This window comes from Oryctolagus cuniculus, chromosome 1 (genome assembly GCF_051225735.1).
Source record: "Oryctolagus cuniculus isolate XC-2025 breed Fujian yellow rabbit chromosome 1, ASM5122573v1, whole genome shotgun sequence".
Taxonomy (NCBI): Eukaryota; Metazoa; Chordata; class Mammalia; order Lagomorpha; family Leporidae; genus Oryctolagus; species Oryctolagus cuniculus.
Genome location: NC_142867.1, coordinates 191,521,376 through 191,539,362, shown reverse-complemented (window position 1 = coordinate 191,539,362; position 17,987 = coordinate 191,521,376). Strand labels below are relative to the sequence as shown.

General features: G+C 38.0%; 1 protein-coding gene across 7 annotated transcripts in view; it reads left to right on the top strand.

Annotated features, from left to right (window-relative positions):
* The window catches only part of LINGO2 (leucine rich repeat and Ig domain containing 2), a 1,387,358-nt gene extending 1,370,519 nt beyond the window's left edge, over window positions 1–16,839 (top strand). For all 7 annotated transcript variants that reach the window (XM_051857089.3, XM_051857096.3, XM_070053181.2 and 4 more), the window contains one exon: window positions 3,536–16,839. In XM_051857089.3, coding sequence (XP_051713049.1) covers window positions 3,571–5,391 — 1,821 coding nt within the window. In that variant the 5' untranslated portion in view covers window positions 3,536–3,570 and the 3' untranslated portion in view covers window positions 5,392–16,839. The remainder of the gene's footprint in view (window positions 1–3,535) is intronic.
* The last annotated feature ends 1,148 nt before the right edge of the window (window positions 16,840–17,987 follow it).

The window sequence follows — 17,987 nt, the reverse complement described above, 5'->3', positions numbered from 1 at the left end:
TAATTCACTTCTAATTTACTTTATTTGGGGTGAAGCTAAATATGCAATTTTCCCCACTAAATATTATGGAGTTATTTCTGTTGTTCTCAGTGAATTAAAGATGTTACCTATAACATAAACTGACTTTTCAAATATAACTCCCAGGTACCTTTCTCTGAAGGGAGGAGAGAACCTCCACTTTGACTATGACCTTGTCTAAACAAGATAAGAGTCAGAGAACTCAAAAGGCTTCCATAGCCTTGGAAACTCATGACTGGAGCATAGGGAGATTACTGATGCCATAAACAGGAGTGTCAATTTGTAAAGTCAACAACAGGAGTCACTGTGCACTTACTCCTCATGTAGGATCTCTGTCCTTAATGTGCTGTACATTAAGATTTAATGCTGTAACGAGTACTCAAACAGTATATTTCACTTTGTGTTTCTATGGGGGTGCAAACTGTTGAAATCTCTACTTAATGTATACTAAACTGATCTTCTGTAAAAAAAAAAAAAAAAAAAAAAAGAAATTATCAATTCCCAACTTGACTCTCACTGGGATTAAACATGACAATAGGTCTGATCTGATTTCATCATCATTTAAAAAATCATCTATTATTTTTCACTTTATGTTTCTGTGTGGGAGCAAACTGTTGAAATCTTTACTTAATGTATACTAAACTGATCTTCTGTATATTAAGAGAATCGAGAATGAATCTTGATGTGAATGGAAGGGGAGAGGGAGTGGGAGAGGGGAGGGTTGCGGGTGGGAGGGACGGTATGGGGGGGAAGCCATTGTAATCCATAAGCCGTACTTTGGAAATCTATATTCATTAAATAAAAGTTAAAAAAAATAACTCCTTACTCTTTGTCTTATTGACTATATACATTCATGTCTACATCACACTGTTTTATTATAATAATTTTGCATATAATGTTTAAATATATTACAGCCGTGGCACACTAGGTTAATCCTCCGCCTGCGGTGCCAGTATCCCATTTGGGCACCAGTTCTAGTCCTGGTTGCTCCTCTTCCAGTCCAGCTCTCTGCTGTAGCCCCGGAAGGCAGTGGAGGATGGCCCAATTGCTTGGGCCCTTGCATCTGGTGGGAGACCAGGAGAAGGTACCTGGCTCCTGGATTCGGATCGGCTCAGCAACAACCGTGGCGGCCATTTGGGGTGTGAACCAATGGAGGGAGGACCTCTCTCTCTAACTGTCTGCAGCTCTACCTGTCAAATAAATAAATAAAAATCTTTAAAAATATATATATTACAAAATGTTTTCATTACTACTTTTTATATTTCTCATGATATCATATGTATATTCTTCTGAGTTAACATTAATTAATTTTTCAAGTTCAAAATATTATTTGTAGTGTGTGGTTTTATTGAGAAAGAATTAATGTTATAACATGTAATGTTTCTACCTAAATATAGAGTATGAAGGGCACTTCAAAATTTCATGGAAATGGAATTAAATGCTGGTTATTTAGGTACAAAATATTTTTGAAATTTACATATATGAGGGATCTTCAAAAAGTCCATGCAGGATCCAGTGCTGTGGCGTAGCAAGTAAAGCTGCCACCTGCAGTGCCAGCATTCCACGTGGGCGCTGGTTCAAGTTTCAGCTGCTCCACTTCCGATCCAGCTCTCTACCATGGCCTGGGAAAGCAGTAGAAGATGGCCCAAGTTCTTGGGTCCCTGCATCCACATGGGAAGATCTGGAGGAAGCTCCTGGCTCCTGGCTGATCCAAAGATCAGCGCAGCCCCAGCTATGGCAGCCAACTGGGGAGTGAACCAGTGGATGGAAGACTTCTTTCTCTCTCTCTGCCTCTCATTCTCTCTGTGTAACTCTAACTTCCAAATAAATAAATAAATATTTTTAAAAGTTCATGCAAATGGTTTTATTAAAAAATTACAATGAATTTCAAAATTTTCCTGCTTTTTGGTAAGCTTTTTTATAATTCCTTTGTAGGGTTTAATAGTTGTCATACTAATTCTCTGTATTTCCTGTAAACTGTATTCTAAGGAAATTGATATTTCCAGAAATGCTATGACTGGAATAATTTCTATAATAATATTTTCTAAATGGTTCATTTTTGTATATTAGAAAATAATCATATTTATTTTGTACTATGCTAATGTAATTAATATCCTATTTGCTCTAACAATCTGTCAGTTTCTTTCAAATGGTTTTATGACAGCCATTAATTTACTCTGCAAATATTGATTGTTTTGCTACATATTTTCCAATAATTACACCTCCTATATTCCTATCTAATTAATTTGGCTAGCATTTTCTGAGTATTTACCTGGTTTTTACATTTTGGGGTAATTCTTTTAGTGACCTGATGATTCACAGTTAAGTTTGCTTCTAGTAGTTTTTTAGTGCATAGATTTCTTTAGATACAGACATAGCTATAGATTAGATATACATAGTATGTAAAAAACATAACTAGAATTATTCTCTTATTAATTGTTCTTTTTCAATTCAGGCATGAAAATGAAGGTTTATCGAATACCTTTTCATCCAAGAACATTGTTTCTAATTACTTAGCTTTGTGTTTTATATGAAGGATAACATATACTCTGGGGACTTAAGATTCAAAAGTACAACTCAACAATATACATCTTGCTATTCAGTTTAGTGTCTGGTGAGCTAAACACATTGAAGAAAACTCACTTCCAATCTCATTTAGTAGCTCTTTTACTTCACTGGGTTTAAATTTGAATATGAAAGATAATTTATTTGTTATTGAAAGTGTTTTTTTCTTAAAATCCCAACCCTTATCATTCATAAATACTTAATCCAAAATCATAAAAGGAGAATTCCCTTCTTAGCCATCCTTGTTCTGCTTCATTCCTAAGAGGAACATATAAATAATACAGGGAGATGTTGAGCATCTTTTTTGTTCCCCTCTCATAAGGAAAATCCCATCATAAGCCAAAATTTCCTGAATACTGAGGATTACCTTAACATTGATATTTAAATGAAAAGATGTATATGAAGGGAAAAAAATCACAGTGTCTTGCATTAAATGGAACTTAGTTTTGTGCATTGAACCTCAGGGCCCAATATTGAATGAAACTTCTGTTAGCCTCATTCTGAATGGAAGGAGAAATCCCAGACATTGATTCAAATTGAACTGATTTCCTCTGAGCCATTGACCTCTGTTTCTCTCATTTGAATCCACAAATGGAGCCCTTTATATAAGAAAACCATACCATTTTGCCTCACATTTTGGGCCAAGCACTGTCTTTGTCCCTTTATCATTGTCAAACACCGAATGTGTCATGGTACTCTAGTAAGCTATTACTATTACCATTCACCTCGTCCACGCTGTACAGCCAAGAGCTCTGAAGTGCAGAGAAGTGAGTGAAATAACTTGTCCACAACTGTGGAGGTAGTAACGGCAGCCCTCAGATGGAAGCCCAAAGCTAGTTGATTCCAAAGCCAGTGTCCTGTCTATTCAAATTGCTGCTTTATGTATACGCCTTTAACTGTGGACATCCTAACTCAACTGTTCTTTCTCCCTTCCTTTGCCCCATCTGTGCAGGCCCGTGACCAAGGTGTAGTCTAAGAAGTGGAGTCATGCTTCACACGGCTGTGTCATGCTGGCAGCCATTCCTGGGTCTGGCTGTGGTGTTAATCTTCATGGGATCCACCATTGGCTGCCCTGCCCGCTGCGAGTGCTCTGCCCAGAATAAATCTGTTAGCTGCCACAGAAGACGACTGATGGCCATCCCAGAGGGCATTCCCATTGAGACCAAGATCTTGGACCTCAGTAAAAATCGGTTGAAAAGTGTCAACCCTGAAGAATTCATATCCTATCCTCTGCTGGAGGAGGTAGACTTGAGTGACAATGTGATCGCCAATGTGGAACCAGGCGCATTTAACAATCTTTTCAACCTGCGTTCCCTTCGCCTGAAAGGCAATCGTCTGAAGTTGGTACCGCTAGGGGTATTCACAGGGCTGTCCAACCTCACCAAGCTTGACATTAGTGAGAATAAGATTGTCATCTTACTGGACTACATGTTCCAGGATCTTCACAACCTGAAGTCGCTAGAAGTGGGGGACAATGATTTGGTTTATATATCACACAGGGCCTTCAGCGGGCTACTTAGCTTGGAGCAGCTCACCTTGGAGAAATGCAACTTAACAGCAGTACCAACAGAAGCCCTCTCCCACCTCCGCAGCCTCATCAGCCTGCACCTGAAGCATCTCAATATCAACACAATGCCTGTGTATGCCTTTAAAAGATTATTTCACCTGAAACACCTAGAGATTGACTATTGGCCTTTACTGGATATGATGCCTGCCAATAGCCTCTACGGTCTCAACCTCACATCCCTTTCAATCACCAATACCAACTTGTCTACTGTGCCCTTCCTTGCCTTTAAACACCTGGTATACCTGACCCACCTTAACCTTTCCTACAACCCCATCAGCACTATTGAGGCAGGCATGTTCTCTGACCTGATTCGCCTTCAGGAGCTTCATATAGTGGGGGCCCAGCTCCGCACCATTGAGCCTCACTCTTTCCAAGGGCTCCGCTTCCTTCGTGTGCTCAACGTGTCTCAGAACCTGCTGGAAACTTTGGAAGAGAATGTCTTCTCTTCCCCTAGGGCTTTGGAGGTCCTGAGCATTAATAACAACCCACTGGCCTGTGACTGCCGTCTCCTCTGGATCCTTCAGCGCCAGCCCACCCTGCAGTTCGGTGGCCAGCAGCCCATGTGCGCTGGTCCAGACACCATCCGTGAGAGGTCATTCAAGGATTTCCATAGCACTGCCCTTTCTTTTTACTTCACCTGCAAGAAACCCAAAATCCGTGAGAAGAAGCTACAGCATCTGCTGGTGGACGAAGGGCAGACGGTCCAGTTAGAATGCAATGCCGATGGAGATCCGCAGCCTGTGATTTCCTGGGTGACACCCCGAAGGCGTTTCATCACCACCAAGTCCAATGGAAGAGCCACCGTGTTGGGCGATGGCACCTTGGAAATCCGATTTGCCCAAGATCAAGACAGTGGGATGTATGTTTGCGTCGCTAGCAACGCTGCTGGGAATGACACCTTCACAGCCTCTTTAACTGTGAAAGGATTCACTTCAGACCGCTTCCTCTACGCAAACAGGACCCCTATGTACATGACCGACTCCAATGACACCATTTCCAATGGCACCAATGCCAACACCTTTGCCCTGGACCTTAAAACAATACTGGTGTCTACAGCCATGGGCTGTTTCACATTCCTGGGGGTGGTTTTATTTTGTTTTCTCCTCCTTTTTGTGTGGAGCCGAGGGAAAGGCAAGCACAAAAACAGCATTGACCTTGAATATGTGCCCCGAAAAAACAATGGTGCTGTTGTGGAAGGGGAGGTGGCTGGACCCAGGAGGTTCAACATGAAAATGATTTGAGGGTCCACCGCTTACACTACTGTCTCTATGTCGTTGTTGGTAATCAGTAAGGCAATCTGACACGGTGATTTACTAAGAGAAAGAGGCAGCTTTGTGCAGTTGCCCCTATGTCAAAGCAGGGTCCATGGAAGCAGGAGGACTTCTTATGGAGACTCTCCATGTAGGGGCAGGCAGGCATGTGTCAGAGCTCTTCACACAGTGGGATACTAATTGTTTGCATTGCAAATATTGGCATTCTGGGGATCTCAGTAACGAACCTGAATCTTTGGCTCATGCTCATGGACAATTCATCATTTTCTACCACTGCAAAAACAAAAGAAAAAAAATAAAACAGAACCTACAGTGTAGGAGTTACATATTTAAAAGAAGACACATTTGTCTAAAACATACTCTACAGAAAAATTTGTATCTATGATTATCATTTGTTCAAGCCTTGCATCATACCATATTGTTGGTTCAGCACCATAAAGAGATCGATATATTCTTTCCTTTTTGTTTGAAACATATATGCTGTATATGTTTTAAAGCAATATGAATGAGAGGTTGTGCTTTTAGTTACTCACCACTATAGATCCAAATGTGATTCACCTTCCTTTACCTATAGAGAACCCTGAGACTAGATCCTTGGAGCTATGGGCAGAGAGATGGGAGATGTCTTTGTCTGATGTAGGATGCCAAGAAAACAGGACCCAAGGCAAAACTGCTCAACTCTGTTAACTTCTGTTACTATAAATAAAGGCATATGCCTAGTTTTGATACAGAATGGAATATTTTTTATACTTGTAATATCACCCTGGACCAGTTTACTGTAACAAAGCCCTTGGTTTCTCTAAAAGGTGGTGTGGCACTAGCTGTACCTGTAAAATCCAAGGTAGGTGTTATTAATGGAAATGATCCATCTAACCACCCCTTGATTTTACTTTCATCAGTCACTGCTAATGGGTTCATTGAAAATGGAAGAGGGGGCACTGGTTATATATGGTCACTGGGTAGTATTTGCTAGTAGCTACTATGAAGAATTCAGGTGGTCCAAAGCTCTGTGGATATGCATTTCTCAGATGCTCACCCAAACCAGGGTGATCCATGTGTAACATGACAGTAATGCAACTAAGGACCTATTTGAAATGTCACTGCTGCTCGAAGGCTAGATTACTGCCAATCAAAGGGAACATCTAGCCACTGCCTCTCTGATGTTCTCTATTCAAATACTGTACACACAGTATTACTTGAATAGGCAACCTCAGGGTTTCTCCCTGCTTCCTTACTCTGTAGATTTGGGTTTTTATTTGAAATTGACCTTGTGTAGATAAAAGGAAATATATCTTGTGTTTAAAGAGGGGAGGCAAAAAACAGAACAAACAAACAAACAAAAAAAACAATGGATGAATTTCAAACTCCTGCTCTTTCTTCAATGGAGGAAAAATTAAGAGTATGGCCCATAAACATATTAAATTGTGCTGGATTTTTTACCCTCTAACCCAACAAGACTTGCCCAATTCACTTTGTGTTAATGATGGTTACTCACACAATCCTGTGTTTATAAAATGGCATCATACTCTTACCACCAGTGATTTCATTTCAAGGAAGCAGAGTTACATTTGGCTAGAAATTGAGTGAATGACTTTCAAAGCATATATTTATATAATCTGCAAAAGCACTGAATATCAGCTATACTCATTAAATGGCTTATAATTGATCTGCATAGGAGATTTCTATACTTTTCACAGTTTGAGTCCCTTTTTGGATAGGTAGGTCAACTGGGGAGGGGCTCTGGAGCTCACTTCTTTACATTGGGTTAGAGGTCTGAAAAGCTATCTCTTTTTAGTATTTGAAATTTTGAGGACATTTAATAAAATTAAATTAATATTCATATAATAAAAAAGTAAAAGAGTAATAGGCCCTGAAATTATTTTGCCAATTGAATAACAAAAGAGTTAAGCCCTCTATCCCTTAATAAGGGGTAGAAAACAAAATAGACAGTTAGAAGAATTGCCTGTTGGAGTCACTTCTCATTTGACTTTCCTGATGATTATTATAGATCTTTTGGAAATTAGTCTCCCATTTGTGGTCTTATTTATATATCTAATAATGCAAATTAATTCTGTAAATTATATCACAATTCCAACTCATGTGCAAATGAAATGGAGTCTTTCAAACAAAATTAATGTGGAGAGATAATTTTCAAAAGTTAGTAGAAACTACTTGATCTCCAATCTGCAACATTTTATGAAGTATTTAACTACAGAGAGAGAAAGAGATTGAACAATTAGTACAAAAACTTTGAGATTGTAATACTATTTTCTGTCAAAATAGAAGCTTGCCAAAAACACCTGAGTGAAATGAACCTGGGTTAAAGTTAACCCATCAAGAAAAGATTTAGTTACTATCTGACTACTAGAAAAGATATTGGACTCCCTCATGGGTTTGGGTACTATGATCCATAAACAGCAGTTATTTAAGAGATTACTAAGCATTCTTCCAAAAAAGAGTCCCATTAATTATATGTGGTGAAAATTCTGCAGTCTATAATCACCTTTGGAGGTGGAAAATCTACCTGAGCCTGATAAATGCTCTGAAAAGTCCTATAAACAAGAATCCTGTTTAATGCAATTTACCTTGGGCTCATGTAAATTATTTGAACATAAAGCACAGTAACTGTTAGTGTCTTCAAAAACTAAAATCCCATAGAAGCCAGAATGGTCAATATTTAGACTAGAGTAGTACTCATGAATTATTCCCAGTTCCAATATTCTAGTAAAAATGAATTTACTGTGTACCCCCTGAATCAGTGTTCAGATTACAAAGTATGTTTACATGTTTACAAGATATTTCCAGGAAATTTGGCTACTTTCTGCCTGAGCATAATAGTGATTGATTTGTAGATAATTGAATGCTCATTTAATTTGTTTCATTCTCATTATTGGTGTGTATCTTGAATTTCTTTTTATATCTGCAAAGTTCTAGTATTCCATTGACTGCAACCTGGGGACTCTAGGTTCTAGTTTTACAAAGGATTCACCTGCATGAATTTTTGCTTCATGGCTTTTGATTATCACTTGTTAGATTAACTTAGACCATTGCAGAGAATAACTGCTTAGCCCTACACAGGGCCAGCTCCTCTTAGGTATGATATCTAGGAATCATTTTCTTCCTTCATGGTTTGCTTTAAAATATTTTGAGAAGAAATACAGTTGTTTGGCTCAGCATTTCATAATGGGTTTATCTGTATTCCATGTATGTATGTTAAGCATTCTTCAGGGCAGTGTTTATCCTCTCTATTCATTATATCTGTATAAAAAGAAATTCCATGACTAGAGTCCAAGTGATAATTGATACATGACCCCACATGTCTGAAATACATATTCTGGAACATGATAACTCACCCAAGCAATTTGTCCTAGTGCTTTCCAGGGAAAAAATTTCTACTTTTCCAAATTCTCATATTACTCACTTTGTAGCATATTTCCTTTTCATTGCCATTCATAAGTATGTGATTTTCAAAAATTCCCAAAGTATGAAAATGCCAAGATTTGTGTTTTCTAATTCCTTAAGACATTTGTCAGAACTTGGTTTTGCTCACTTTTCTCAGAAATTTTATTTATCCCAACACTCCATAGTTCTCGGAGGTATTCGGGATTTGTTCTACAGTATGCAGGGTGAATTCTTCTCTCATTGTTCTGTAAAAATATTCTGTTCTCCTCAGTTCTCATAGAAGTCCAGAAGTAAAAATCTTCTTAGGATCTTTTATTTAAATCTCACCTGCATAGAAGCCTGACTTTTGTCACTTCCCATTACTCATGTAGGAACAAATATATTTTGTATTAGAAGTACAAAAAAGAGAGGATATGATCTTGCAGGAAAAAAATGAATAGAGAGCCATGTAAATTAACTTATACTTCCCGAGTCTCCCTTCATCTCAGTGTCAAGACATTTGTCTTATCTTCAGGGGCTATGCTCAGTAACATAGAACTTGTCTTGAGGCTTTCTAGAAAAGACAAAATAGATCATTTTGAGCTTAGAAGGCTAGGACCTGACAAAATGACACATCATGAATTTAAATAAAGGTTGGAGGAAGAAACTGGGATCCATTTTAATCCTATCTCCATCATTAATAATTTATAGTTATTGTCCGCCAGCTGGAGAGGAATCAGAGAGTAGCCCCTTCTTTAATTTTCACTGGTAACCGTTTTATCCCCTTTCTTTATGCTCTGGTTACCTATGAGAGTCCAAATAGATTTTGTGGCATGTGAACCTTAGTAACAAAACCTCTGAAACCAAAGTCATTCATTCTACTCAGCATGTAGAGAAAGATGTATCATTTTTATTACTAGAATTAATATTTCCCATTAGACTAATATATCATGTGCCTGGTTATTTCCATTGACTTTCTACCACTGGCTTTGGGTTCTCCGTTCAATTCTTTTCAACCAAAACCCTTGATATTTCGTGATTGAGGAGTTTTGGAGTTATTCTGCCCTTGTGTATAGAAAGCCTTAAGGAATGAACTGTTACTAGACTTAGTGATTTTAGAATTTAATATTTTGGTTAGGTTTCCCCTGGTACTTTGGCAAACACTTAATGAATCTCTCTCTGATATTCCACTTTACCTCTTCAAAAACCTTTCTCAAGAGAGCCTTTTCATTAGGACTCTGGCAAAATTGTGACTAGTGGGAAAGAAAAGCCTTTCAACATAGGTCTAAAAGATGAAATTACTTGCTGTGACCTTTAGCTAAAGAAACCTAATAAACACTGGGTCCAGAGGCCATACATCTATGCTTATAAGGTTTAGTAAAGTAACCCATGTTTTAAATCAATAATTGATGACTGGTTTCCCAAACGAAGTGGGTTTTCTTTTTTAAGAGCAGTAAATATAGCAACATGTTTTCTCAAAAAATGTTAGGGATTGCCTTGTGTGAGCTTGTCAGTGGATAGCCTGTGGTAAAATGCAACAACAAAGGACATGATTAACATGTTTGCAGAAGGTTCATTTTCTAAAATGGGACTGCCCTGATGTCCCTCCTTCCAAATGTGGGGCACAGGCTTGCATGTGACCCCGGTTGCCCGATTGCCCTTCTTTAGTTTGTTGATGACTCAGTGCCTCTTGTTTCTCCCAGTCTCCTTGGAAAACATCCCTACTGGGAAGGAGGAAAGAAACAAGGACCATTGTAGTAGCCACTCATCTCCTAAGCATATGTCCCAAGACCTCTAGTGGATGACTGAGATTACTAATAGTACCAAATTCTGTATACACTATGCTTTTGCCTATACATACAGGCCTATGATAAAGTTCAATTCATAAGTTGGGCACAGTAAGAGATTAACAAAAATCATAAAATAAAATGTCCTAAATAAATAAAATGTCATAAAATAAAATAATTACATGAATGTGGTCTCTCTCTCTCCCTCTCTCCCTCCTTTTACTACCTATTTATACTTTCAAACTATAATTGACCATGACTAATAACCATGGAAAGAAAAACTGGATAAAGGGGAACTCTTGGACTAATTATTTTGAGACAGACCACAGGGAGAGGAAAGCTTTGGTATAGCCCCCACTCCTGCCTTCTTTCCTGATGCCATGATTCAAATGATCCTTTATTCTCCCCCTCTGCCTACTCACCACTGTCACCTCTGAGCTGCTGTCATGCCTTATCAATGAATGCTGTCTCCAGGGATACGTCTTCTTTCATTGGTATTCCAAAATTCTTGGGTAATTGTTAAACTGGAAATTGCTTAAAAAAAAAAACCCTCCAGCTTATCTCGCATAACACTTTAAAAGTTAGGACTTACCATTCATATAGTCACAAGCTGACAGCAATATGCAGGCTGAGTGATTCTGACTTTTCTCTCTCTCTCTCTCTTCCAGAAGAAGGTAGCTTGATATAATGTCAGCCTTATATAGAAAGCTTTATTTATAGCCTTAGCATAATGAGAAAAGAGCTCACATGATCAAGAGAGTACTTCACATTTTAAGAAAGACTTTAATTTTAGTATGCAAAATATATGAAAAAAACAAACATGCAAATTTATGTCCTATCAAATTAGTTAACTATATTAAATTCCAACAAAAGTTCAAAAGATAACTGTCCATACGGAAAATAGTTCAGATTTTGTGCCCAGTCTAAAAGAGGGGGAAAAGGCAGATTTGGGTGCCTTGTTAACTTTTGTTAACTTTCTTCATTTTGTTGCACACCTCCTCTTCTAAATTGCTTTAACATCTTCAGTCTAAATATAATCTATACCTACATTATAACCAACAGATAGTAACTAAGCAGGAGATCAACTCAGACTTGCAAAAAATTCTTTTTGCCACTGTATTTCCAGCACCATGATGACTCATACATGTTTGTGTAATAGCAAAAGGCTGAAACTGAGTCAAACATCCTATAGAAGCTCTTTGGAAAGAAACATGCTCTTTTCCTCCTCGGTGATAAAGTTGGGTGCTAATGCATACCTTGGTCACTGCACAAGAGAGTAGTCTTCACATGTTTTTTTCCATAAAATATGGAACGCCCCAAATCATAATTGATTAAAAAGCTATTGTTTATATATACATATATAAATATGTGGGGGAGGGTGGTTTGCTTTTTTTTCAAGTGTTTTAAATGTGACTGTTTTTAAAGTTGATAAGCTTGAGCAGGAGGTAAAAAAAAAAAAGAAAAAAAAAGAAAAAGAATGTGTGTCTGTGTTTTATTTTAATGCTTTTTCTTAGTCTTACTCTGGGAATATCCCATGACTGGAAGTTACTAACCAACGACCTAGGAAAACTTCTCTTCAAAATGATTGATAATTTGTTTTTGTTCTCAAAAAAGTTAGTGTTAATGGCAAAAGTATCTTAATTTAGGTCTGAATCTCATTGACTAATAATTGGTTCACTGTTGTGGGCATGCTGGGTTTTTCTAACATGTAAAAATCAAATTAACTTATTTTAAATAGGTTTTACATGCTATTTAACATATAAAATAAGTTAGAAAACACATTTTCTTGGCTGATGAAAAGGGCTTAAGCAACTGACTTTTCAGTTAAATCCATTGGCATTTTAAGAAATGAAATGTAATACAAAGCAATTGGAGTCATTTCCTTATTAAGAGAGGTAGGTTTTATGAGTCTCATGAGGAATAAGAGTTTGTTTACATTGCCTTAGCACTGTATTGATTAAATAATCTACAAAACTATCAGAGAGGAAGCAGATGCAGTGGAATATGACTCTAATGCTGGGGTGAGTGGAGACAACTCAGAATCAAAGACCCAAGTATCAGGTTCTTCATCTGAAAAATTAGAGAGGTCATGGTCTTTCCTGCTTGATATCAAAATCTATGCAATATCAACAACACTACAAAGATATTATATCTTAGCGAAGATAAGTCTTGTATCACTTGCAAAATTATTTCAAATTCATTTGACGAGGTCACTTAAGAAATTAATAGGAATGATTTTAGGCATGAAATATATTTGAGCAGGAACTGAAAGTTTCAGCAAACCATACATACAGCAGCATCTAGTTTTTCTTTGTGAATTAGTTTTCACTCAACCAACTTCCAGTGACTCAAGACATCATGCAAAGTAGAAAGGCACAAAAAAATTAAAAGGAGAAAGATCTTCTACAAGCAAATTAGTGACATGGGGAAGTGTTAAAGAGGAAATAATTTGAACATTTAAAAACTGCTTTTAGGCCATCTTGTTCTGAACATGAAGGTGCCTGCTCTACCTTAGGTGTTTGTCGTCATTTCTAATAATAAGCTACTCCCTGTAGCTTATTAGATGCCCTCCAGTGAAAAGGGAGTATATAAAGGAGGAAGCAGAAAGCTGATAGATAGTAACGGTGGCTGCGAGTCATGTTGTTAGAAGGCAAGAAAGCCTGGTTTTCACCTCCAAGCAGCAGCCAACAAACTAATTCCGAGGCTGCTAGCAACAAACTTAGAAGGCCCTTTTGCTATTCTTTAACTGCAAAAGGGAGAGCTTTCCCCTTGAAGGCTTTCTGGCAATGCCAGAGCTGCTTGGGTAAGAGTCACATCGCTGACAGTGGACTTCCATCTTGTGTCACCAAACTGTTATGACTGAAACAAACAAAAATTTTCCCATAAATACAGTTTTGATGTCTTAGGTTTACATCTCAGGAGACTAGTGTTATAAGTTGCTTGTCCAGTAAACTCACTAATCAGGGATAATATGACCCCAATACTTCAGGACTTATTCTAAAATAATGGGAAAAAGATAATTTTTTGAAGTCAGTTTCTTAAATGAGGACAACATGTAATTTTATCTCAGTAGCCTGGCCTCTTGCTCTGTATTTATAAGGACTCAGTGGTCGTGTTCTACTTCATAAATCTGAAAGAACACCATATTTTGTTTTGTTTCTTCCTTTCATTTTCCTCAGTCATGAGCATACTGCTCCAGCTAGCTGACTGTTACTTCTGTGTCATCTGATATAGCAGAATTAAAAATTATGAGTTCCCGTATATTCCCTTCAGGTCGGATAAGTCTATTGTACAACCCTATGATCTTTCTGTTATTACCTCATTGCCAGACCTAAAACACAGTGTGAAGATTGATGTGGAATAAATCCAAGTTTAGGAAAAAAATTGAGAATGCTGAGGAAATTCACTTAGCATTTCTGCCACTAACTGGTGGAAAAACACTGACTTCTAGGGCTTATCACTCTGGTGCCTTCCATCACTTCTTACTAAAAGCAAAAACTATGACCATCTATCAAGAAAATTTGGATTGTAAAGGAAATCCTTTGTTACAGCTATGCAGGCATTGCTTCATTCAATAATATTCTGAATTGGGTAAGTCAGGATGTGTTAATAAATCTCTCTGAAGAATGCATGTATTTTAATACCAGAAACACACCCACACCCACCCACCCACACACACTACTAAGAAGCACCTGCAGACAAGATAAAGAAAAGGCAGGTGAAAAAACACTTGGTTTATCTGCAGATTATCACTACTCTGGCCCTTAATAAAGAAAACTAAGTGCGCAATTCAAAATTCAACCGCTGAGGAGTGAGTCTGACATGAAAACCCAAGGACAATAACCACCAAAACAAAGTAAAACAAAACAAACAAAAACCACCCTCCTGCTAGATAGTTACCTCCTTGGTTGAAAGACATAAATCTTGTATGTTGTATCTGTAGTGAACAATTGTAGACTTGTCTTTGTCACACTGAGAGATAAATCTACTTACCAGACCCCACTCTAAGGCAGAGGTAACATTTATGTGAACTTTTTCTAACTGCAGCGCCACTAATCATTATCCCTAAGCACAGAGATCAAGCATGCCAGTGCCATAGCAGAGCGGCAATTCAGTACATCCAATCGATTCCTTTAGCCATGGGCTATTAGCTGAGTGTACAAAAGACTAATGGGTTACATCCATTATATACATGCAGGGCTTTCATGAAAGTTAAATAGTCCTTTAAACACACACACACACATCTGTACTGTGGCATCCAGAGTTTCCTTCAGTCTTACAGTGCAGCAGTTCAAACACCTTACAAGGAATTAATTCACTGAGCACAGAACAAATGTGTAATGCAAAGAAATGACCAAGTCAGCTCCACTGCCTTGATTTATCTTAGCCCTTCTATTTTAGCAGCACCTGGAGAATCCAGTGCTTGTACTTCAGCAGTCTCAAGATCCCTCCATGGTGCTACTCGAAGAAAGTTGCTGGTGTTCATGCAGAGCTGGTTTCAATACAGGGCCACTGTTTTCTGCCGTAAGTCTTCTGGAGTGAAATGAAAAAAACTGGGCTCACAGAAAAAGTAACAAAATAAATAAATAAATAGATGGCTCCTGGCTGGAGAGTTCAAGAAAAGTGGTTCTGTGTTTGGGTAGTGCTATGTATTTTTAAAATAGCATTAGCTAAGAACATGACAGCACAAGCTTTTTGAATGAAGGGCAATGAGTACATACACATCTACAAGAGAATTCCATGGCAAAGGAAAATGAATGATGCTTATGTGTGTCACTGCCTCCACGATTATCTTCATGATGTGAGTCCAGACTGATAAGTAAATAAATCCAATATTGAAAAAATATTTTAAATACCTACGTATTTGTATCTTTTCTAATACTGCCAATAGTATGTCAAACACATGCCCACTGAAAATTAACATATCTACTTAATTATTTCCTTTTCCTTTTTTGATTAAAAATTAGAAATCATATTTCTCCATCTTTGGTTTTAAAAGTTGAAGAAAATTCAATCTTCAACTTATCCAAGCACAATCTCCTTTCATTCATTCATTTATTTATTTAATCATATAATATATACTAAATTTGCATTATCATTGTAACTTAACAGAGCCACAAAAAAAGTCATTATCCACTTATAATTCAAATGGTAATCCTGTGCTTCTTCACATTAGCTCATTTGCCTTCCATGCTCATCACAGCCTGCTTCTCATTCTGTCATCCAAACCATGTGGTTTAGAAATGAACTTTGATGTGCAACTGGCCAGGCATGAGTCTGGTATTGAGGACCTGTCTGCTTTAAGGATCCACTCTCAGGGAGTCAGCATAGTTAAGTACTGAAGACAGGAGTCTGGAGGAAGAGTTCTCTGGACTCTGTCACTGGGTTTGTGTTTCCTTCTGGGCAAGTTACTTAACATCTCTGCATCCCCATCTCAAAATGATCATAACACTACCTACCTCACAAGGGTGCTGTGAGGCTCACCGTGAAACATAAGAGGGACTGGCATGAAGAAGGGAGAACCTATGACAAAGGTGCTATGGGATTCAAAACAGCTTGAGGAAGCCAATGAGTAGGAGCCCCTCTCCCCCAGGGAGCCCCAGGTCTGTCAGAAAATGTCAACTCCCTTAAGTCTAGAAGCGAAAATAGCGCTGGTTGTCATTTGGCTTGGTTTGTCTTTAGTATCTCTGCTTTTCACAACTCATCTCTCTTTGAGAGATACTGGCTTGGAAAAACAAAGGAGAACAGAAATGATTCAATTCCAGGTACTGGGGGTGGAGGAGACAGTTATTTATTTTAGTTCAAATCAGGAGTTTGAATGGTTATCTTCAAGGGGCTGCATTTTGTTAGAGAAGTTTACTGCCTAGGGCTTTCTGTTGTTCTCAGTCTGACTCCCCAGCTTTCTGTGCCATTATCTGCACACACGTCCCCTTTCCCTTTTATTGCAAGGGCAGCTGTGGTCCTCCTCACGTCATAATGATTCTTTTCACTCAATCTCTTTTACTCAAAGGACAAATTCTTTTCAATAACCATTGTAATTATTTTCTTGGAGGGCCATTTTTTAATTGCCATATTGTTCAGCTAAGCCCTATTGTCTTGGTGTCCTTCAAAACTGTCAGTTGCTTTAAAATATAGGGGTGGGGGAGGGAGCTGATAAGCACATTGTTGTAATTGATTTGTATGTTTGAATTGTCTTATCAGAAAACTAAGTTATGGAATTTCATCTGTTGAGACACAAAATAAAATACTTTCCTAAAAAAACTGTGTTTTGCTTTTGAATGTTCAAAACAGCATTTCGGCTTCTCTGCGTGTTTTTAATGTTTCATTCCTATCATTGCATTATTAATTGGGTATTAAATAGAAACCTAGCTTTTCCTTGCCTCCATTGGCATCGGTCAATCCTTTGTTATATAAACTTGAGAAGCAATAAAGTGAAATTGTTCAAGACAGAATTGAAAAGACCATTCTGAGAAGCCTGCGCTCACAAATTATCATGGATTACATCAATTTAGATGGGTGTGAACAAATAAGACTTTGATGGCATAGCATAACTTTCACCTCTTTTATCTACCACCCCCCCCCCCACACACACCCATGGAAAGTATCACTGAAAGTAGTGGTAAATGGCTAGGGGGATTTATTTTCATCAACTACGAATCTTTAGGAAATAAGGTAGAAATAACTGAGCTTGATTTTAAAAATTTCTCCGGGCCTCAAGATTCGGCTATAGTAAATTAGAGAAACTTAACAAAAAGAAGCTGGTGTGTTAGTCAGCTCTGTCTTCCATCACAAAAATGCCACAGACTGAGTAGATGAAACAATAGAAATGTATTTTCTCATAGTTTTGGAGACTAGAATGCCCAACGATCAAGATACCAGCAGAGGTGGTGTCAGTAAAGAACTTTCTCGTTAGAGATGTACACACCCACTTCTCTGTCCTCACGTGGTTTTTCCTCAGTGAATGCATTCAAGGAGAGAGAGACCTCTTCCTATTCTGATAAGGGCCACAAATTCTGTTGGGTTAGGATCCTACTCTTATGATCTCACTCAACTTTGATTACCTCCTAACAGCCCTGTTTCCAAATACAATCATATTGGAGATTAGGGCTTCAGTGTATACCTGTGGGGGTTCACCATTCAGTCCCTAGCACTTGGTTTCCTCGCATTGATTAAAGTGCTACATCATCTCTATTTACCATGAATATGAGAGGTGACATACAATTCAAGAGGGCAAGCTAGGAAAGTAAACTTAACAAAGATGGAATAGAAAAGGATCTTCAACAGGTAGTCAGGATTCCATTCCTTATTTTACTTTGCTACTTCATGACTCTTCAAAACTCTAGCAAGTTGTCACTGAATTCCTACAACTGGATGTGGCTTTTCATTTTATAATCACTG